The sequence below is a fragment of the Carettochelys insculpta genome, chromosome 19 (genome assembly GCF_033958435.1).
Source record: "Carettochelys insculpta isolate YL-2023 chromosome 19, ASM3395843v1, whole genome shotgun sequence".
NCBI classification, from domain to species: domain Eukaryota; kingdom Metazoa; phylum Chordata; order Testudines; family Carettochelyidae; genus Carettochelys; species Carettochelys insculpta.
The window spans coordinates 7,997,789-8,003,788 of NC_134155.1; the positions used below are offsets into that span (position 1 = coordinate 7,997,789).

Genomic DNA, 6,000 nt, shown 5'->3' on the forward strand with positions numbered 1-6,000 from the left:
ATGGTCCTTTGCATTAACTGGGAATACACTGGTCATAGTCCACCAAAACAGGGACAGTCAGCAAATCTAAGGTCCAGGAAAGCAAAGTGCAGCAGGCTGGCCAGCTGGGGCCTGTCACTGCAGGGAGCTGTGAAGCTTGAAATATCCCTGGTCAGAAGGGAGTGGGAGAAGGGTCCCAACCTAGAGGCAGGATGGCTGGAGACCTGAGCGGGAACTCCTAGAGTGGCCCACAGTGGTGGGGTGACAGGTGTAGTTACCTTGAAGCTGTGGCAAGGTATCTCTATAGTAGCAGGGTTTTGCCAGTAGAGCTATATTGGTCTAATTTTTAAGTGTACAGCTTAGATGTACTAAAAATGAACATAGCAAAAGAAGCAAAGTAGGTTAGCTAGCTGCATGTTTGTGCTGAAAATCTGAAAGATTAGATGTGTATGTTCTTGTAAGTTTAAAGAACCTGGAATAATATTTTTCTTTTTTGCCCCCTTTGTAAGGTGAAAACTGAAGAAGGCTGGGAAGTCATAGGAACGGTCAGCAAATCTGAGGTCAAGGAGAAGGTCCCTGTCATCAGCTGCTTAGAATTTCACTGGACTAAACCCACCATTTTAGTAGTAGGTATGTTATGTTGCAAAACTTTACCTGGGGTGAAGGTGTGTGGCATGGAGACATGTCACCTCTAAAGATAATGCTGGTGTCGTCATTTTATCTCCGTTGCAGTAACTCTGAAAAGAAACTAAGTGCCAGCTGATGTAAATCAGCCACCCTGTTCTGCAAAGTCATACCTGAGGTTCCTTTAAAGTGAATGTACTAAAGGGAAGCTTATTAGGTGGATATTTGCTTATCCTTTGCAAGTGGGTTATGGCTAGTGATGCGATAGATGGGAGAGCAGCAGCTGTCTCTTATTTTTCTTGTAAGGACAGTATTTATAGTCACATTTATTTATTTTATAATCATATGGTATAAATGAGAGCATGAGCAATTTTGCAGTAATGGTGTGCTGTGATGTGCATTTTTACGTCTAATTTTATAAGCAAGTAGTTTTTAAGTGAGGTGAAATGTGAGGACGTGGAAGACAAATTAGACTTTTGAAAGGGGTACAATAATCAGGAAAGGCTGAGACCCATGGAGATACAGAATTAACTTTCAGTCACTTTCAATCTTTTCCTCATTTGGAGTGACTCTAGTTTGTTATTAAACCCCTGAGCTATACGCCCTTCTGTCCCTATAACTTCTCTTGAGCCAGAGGTTAGGTAAACTTCAGCATGTAGCTAATTAGGGTAGTCGGCTGCTGGGGCGTGAGACATTTTGTTTCCATTGACCATATCCAGGCATGGCCTCTTGCTGCTCCCATTGACTGGGAATGGGGAACCATGGCCACTGGAAGCCGTGGGAGGCTCTTGCTTTAGATGGGCAACATAAACAAAATGCCTTGTGGTCCATCAGTGGATAACTCTGACGGTCTGTGAGCTGAAGTTTGCCAACCTTTGTCTTAAGCAAAGGAGAACATTACAATGGATTTTATCAAGGTGGTGTCTTTTATGGAGAAGCATCTGACGTGGTGTGAATGGTTAAGACACAAGTGGGCACTACAGCTGAAGTAAGAAACTTTGCAGAGTTCATCACAGATGCATATTTTGAAATCCTTTTTGCTGCTCCATGTCAGCAGGCAATGAAGGTGGTTTGAACCATTGTAGTGAAAGGTAATGTCATGCTGACAATCAGCCATTAAGGGGCTGTAATCCTGCCCAACTCTACCATTTACTTGGCTCTGAAGACATTTCTTTAATTAAAATGTTTATTGAACTCCAGGAAATACTGACAGGACGACACAGCAAATCTGGCATCTCTACAAGATGTGTGGCACTATATTACAAAGGGAATAGAAAGGCTGGCAGTGCAGATGATGGACCACAAAGAAATACATACGAGAAATGATGACAACAGCAAGAGAAAGGAAGAGAGAGGAAGTGACAGCAGTGTCATTACCTTGAATTATGAGAGATTCTCCAGGAAAAAGTCCAAATATTCTTTTGTCAGGGGAGGCTGAAGGCTGATTGGTACGTGCATGCAAAGAGTTCCCAAACCTTACAACAGTAATGACTTCAACTCTCTGCTGAGCACTAACTCTTCACTGAAAAGAAAATAGAATGTTATGGAGTCGTGATGCTGGGGTTGTTTGAAGAAATGTCCTGGATCTGAATATGTAGCGTACCTGTGGCAGCAAACAGAGAAGAGCAGCAATAAATTAGTGTGGAAGCAAGCTTCCAACACAGTCTTATAAGAAAAGTGTTACAGACTTGCATTTGCTTTCCCAACATGCTAGTCAGTTACATTCTTGCTCACTAGCCAAAGAGAAGGATCTGAACAATACCTCTTAATGTCGTCTGTGTGCAAAGTCAATGCCTAAGGCAACAGAATTGACTGCCCTAGACACTGAAGGTCTCTGCATGGGCTTGGACAAGATTAACTCTCTTTCGTGTCCTGTCAGCTCTGCATATCCTTTCAGTCCTTGGCCTGGGTACTAAGTTTGGGGGAAAAAGGGTGCCTGCTGTGGTTTTGCTTATTTGGAAACCTGTCCACTAGATCAATCAAATTGATTATTTCACAGGCCACTGAACAACCATCATCTTTGGTAGCCACTCATTTTGACTGGATTTGAATTGTCAACATCCTATACTACAATAGTTGATAATTTTGGGGTGGGATATATATCATTAAGCTTCATGGCCTAAGACATAAGGCATTAGGTGGTTTCTTGCACTGACTTCTGAAGCTTCAGGTACTTGGTCACTTTGGAGACAAGATACTGGACTAAATGGACCACAGTTTGATTGAGTCCTACCTTAGAGACAAAAGGCTCTGCATTCCATTATCTCCCCAAGTCATCAGGCCACACCCTATACAATGTTATACTCAGAAGCCAGGACAAAAATCATTAAATTAATGTGTTTCAGCTGCACTCTCAAGGAGAGACAAAACTATGAGATTAGAGTCAAAGACCCGAGTTGGTAAATGTTTTGTGCAGCAATGTAAACTAGCATCTTTTATTATTTTATCTGATTCTATCAACACTCCCTCCCACATGTCATGCTCTGTCTGCAAGTCTTTTTGCCCTGAATTTATGGGTTCTAATTATCTTAAGCGACTAAGGCCATAAAAAGCTTTGTAAAAGCTGGAAGCAAGATTGCTGCTTTTATTGGGAATCATAAGACCCTTATCAGTGAGAGAAAGGGAGTGTTCCAGGAAGCATTACACCTCCGACAGTAGCTGCTGTCTCAAGCAGAGGGAACGCATAAGAGTATGAGCATGAAAGGCTGATGAAATGAATCTTCCTTGAAGTTATAAAACTTTTCTGTATCAAACCAAGACAAAATAGAATGGAAGGTGAAACCCTTTCTTTTCCCACCAACATCGGGAGAAATGTAGATGAATGGTGGTCCAGTGGTTGGATGCTAGCTTGGGAGACCCAGGTTTATTTCCCTCCTCTGCCTCAGGCTGCCTGTATAATCTAAGGCATGTCACTTAGCAGCCCAATTTCTAAGTTTCCCAGGGTATAAGTTTCTAAGGGTATAATAGCCCTGCCCTGTCTTACCAGGGTCCTCAGATAGTACAGTGTTGATGACAACGTAAGTACCTTAAAAAGACTGGAGAGATGATTGGGGTACAGCATCAGCAGATGGAGGCTTGCAGAATTTTACAGAGGCAATTCCAGTGCGTAGGACAACATCTGGTTTCCAGAGTAATAAATCTGAATTACAACAGAGTTGGCCTGTGTCTCTCTTAACAGTCACTTCTGTGGCAAGGCCAAGAAAGGGGAGTGGGTGGCCTCCTTTTCTGTGGATCTGTTCTGTTGGATGTGGACCAGGGACCTTATTCTGTGTTTATATAAAATGTTCCAAGTGCTCCTGTGAAGTCCTAAGAGTAATGAACACCTTTTGAGAGTGGAGCTGGTCTGGAGTCAGAGATGGGTGGAATGGTACTGGGGTTAATCGGGGCCTTCTGTATTCCTTTGTCTACAAGTGGAATTGTTTTAAGCATCTCCCTTTCCATTTTCCTTTGTGACAGTCAGAGCCAAACTACTACTAATGACCTGACATAGATTTCTATTCTGCTTCACTAGTGTATCAGGTCAAACGTATTAGGGTTGTTGGATGGTTTAGCAACTAATCGATTGAAGCCTCTGGTTAAACTCTCTGTGTTCATGAGTTGCACCCAGCTGGTAGTACCGTCTATTGGAAAGGTTGAACAAGTCAATATCAATAGAGACATAGGAGTTGAAGGACTGGATCCAACCATCGGTCCATCAACCCCTATATCCACTATGAAGGGCCACTATGAAGCTTCCTCCTCTGATGTAGCAGGTCAGCTGTGCATTACTTTACATTGGGAATGAGGAAGGATTTCCCCTGGCTCTTGAAAAGGTGCTATGAGGCTTTATAATGAAAGTGCTGCTAAAGCATGAAGTATTAGCACTGGCTTAGAAACTCCTTAAAACTCTACAAACAAATCCAGATAAATGAGACAGTAAGGAAAGCTAGATACATTGCTGTGATTTGTTACCTCTGACTACAGTTTAACAGCTGGATCCTGCAAACCTGTACTCAAGTGCATCTTGATCATGTGTATTGTCTTGTCAAAGTCAATGGGACAATGCCTGTGAGTCAGCATTTGTCAGGAGGTTGTTCTGGTTTTATTTTAGAAAGGAATTTGTTGGCTATTTTATTCAGAAATTGGTGGCTAGTTTGTGAAAATGTGTGAAATTGGTGATACAAATCCATGAACGTGGCTATACCATCTATCTATCTATCTATCTAATCTAATCTAATCTAATCTTTTTTTCAGGGAATGAAGGGTCTGGGCTGTCTTCAGAGACACGAAATTTGTGCCACAGGATGCTAATCATCCCTCCTGGAAGAATATTAGAACCTGGGATTGAATCATTAAATGTCTCTGTTGCTACTGGTAAAAATAAACTGATGGCAATTCCTGTTTCTTTAAAGATAAAATTTTTTAGGATTGAATTTTATTAATGACACATTTTTGTTTTTATTGCAGGGATTCTTTTGCATTCTATATGCAGCCAAAAAAAAATAAAGTAACATGGTGTGGTTTTACCGTGAATTGTATGGATCTTTTGAAAGCCAACCCTTTTGAACAGTGAAAATGGTTCACTGTTACGTGGTTTCGCTGACAATCAGTTGAGGTGGACATCTTCGTGCAGTTTCCAGAGTTTTTGTGCATCTAAGAGCTCCTGAGATGCTAAGGAGGGCATAAACACTGCATTTTCTGCATGGAATGTTCAGCTTATACTTTGGAAGATTCCAGGTATTATTCTAGGTTATGTCCAATGTCCTAAACTCTTCTGTGTTGTCACTGTACAGTGTTCCACCTGTTCACTTGATGCACCTGGTTCATCAAGCTGCTGAAAGCTCCAGGAACCTGTTGAATACATGAACCCCAGAAGAGACGATTAAAGAAAATGCATGAGAGAAAGCTAGACTTTCAAAACAGGGAGCCAAATCTCTCAAAGTTTACTGACGCAAAGCATCCACTAAAGTCAGTGGAATGTTTTTTACGCCAACACTTCTTTGCAGCACTCAATGAAATCTTTGCTGGAATAAGGACTGTATGATGGTGTTTCCCATTGCACATCACAATGGGAACATCTCAAAACATGTTGCATTGAATCTGATTGTAAACTGTGAACTTAAATGTGTCACAAATGTGACTTATAATGAAACTCACTTGAGAAAAAAAAGAGTCCTTTGAAATAAAACTGTTTACAGATTTATTGTAGATTTGTATTTAATTGTTTCTTTTGTTTTCTCTTATGTGTAAACCATCACATGATTAGTGAAACAAGACACAGCATATTTGAGTGAGCTGAGGGTGAGGAGCAAGGCTATGGATTCACTAGCATGTTCCCTCATGAATTTTGTGAATATTCCTCTTCCATTATGGTTCTGGTCCTGGCAGATGCTGAGTGACCCTGCACCTTCAACTCTC

At 41.4% G+C, this 6,000-nt stretch overlaps 1 protein-coding gene across 2 annotated transcripts in view; it reads left to right on the top strand.

The window, feature by feature from the left end:
- The window catches only part of MRM1 (mitochondrial rRNA methyltransferase 1), a 29,248-nt gene extending 23,458 nt beyond the window's left edge, over positions 1-5,790 (top strand). Inside the window, exons 4-6 of one of the 2 annotated variants that reach the window (XR_012648125.1) lie at positions 489-605; positions 4,837-4,956; positions 5,050-5,790. Coding sequence is in view for 1 of the 2 variants with exons in the window: in XM_075013820.1 (XP_074869921.1) it covers positions 489-609; positions 4,837-4,956; positions 5,050-5,093 (285 nt within the window). In the remaining variant the exon portion in view is untranslated. Of the gene's footprint in view, positions 1-488; positions 610-4,836; positions 4,957-5,049 lie in introns of both variants that reach the window. The other variant, XM_075013820.1, reaches the window with a different exon arrangement.
- The last annotated feature ends 210 nt before the right edge of the window (positions 5,791-6,000 follow it).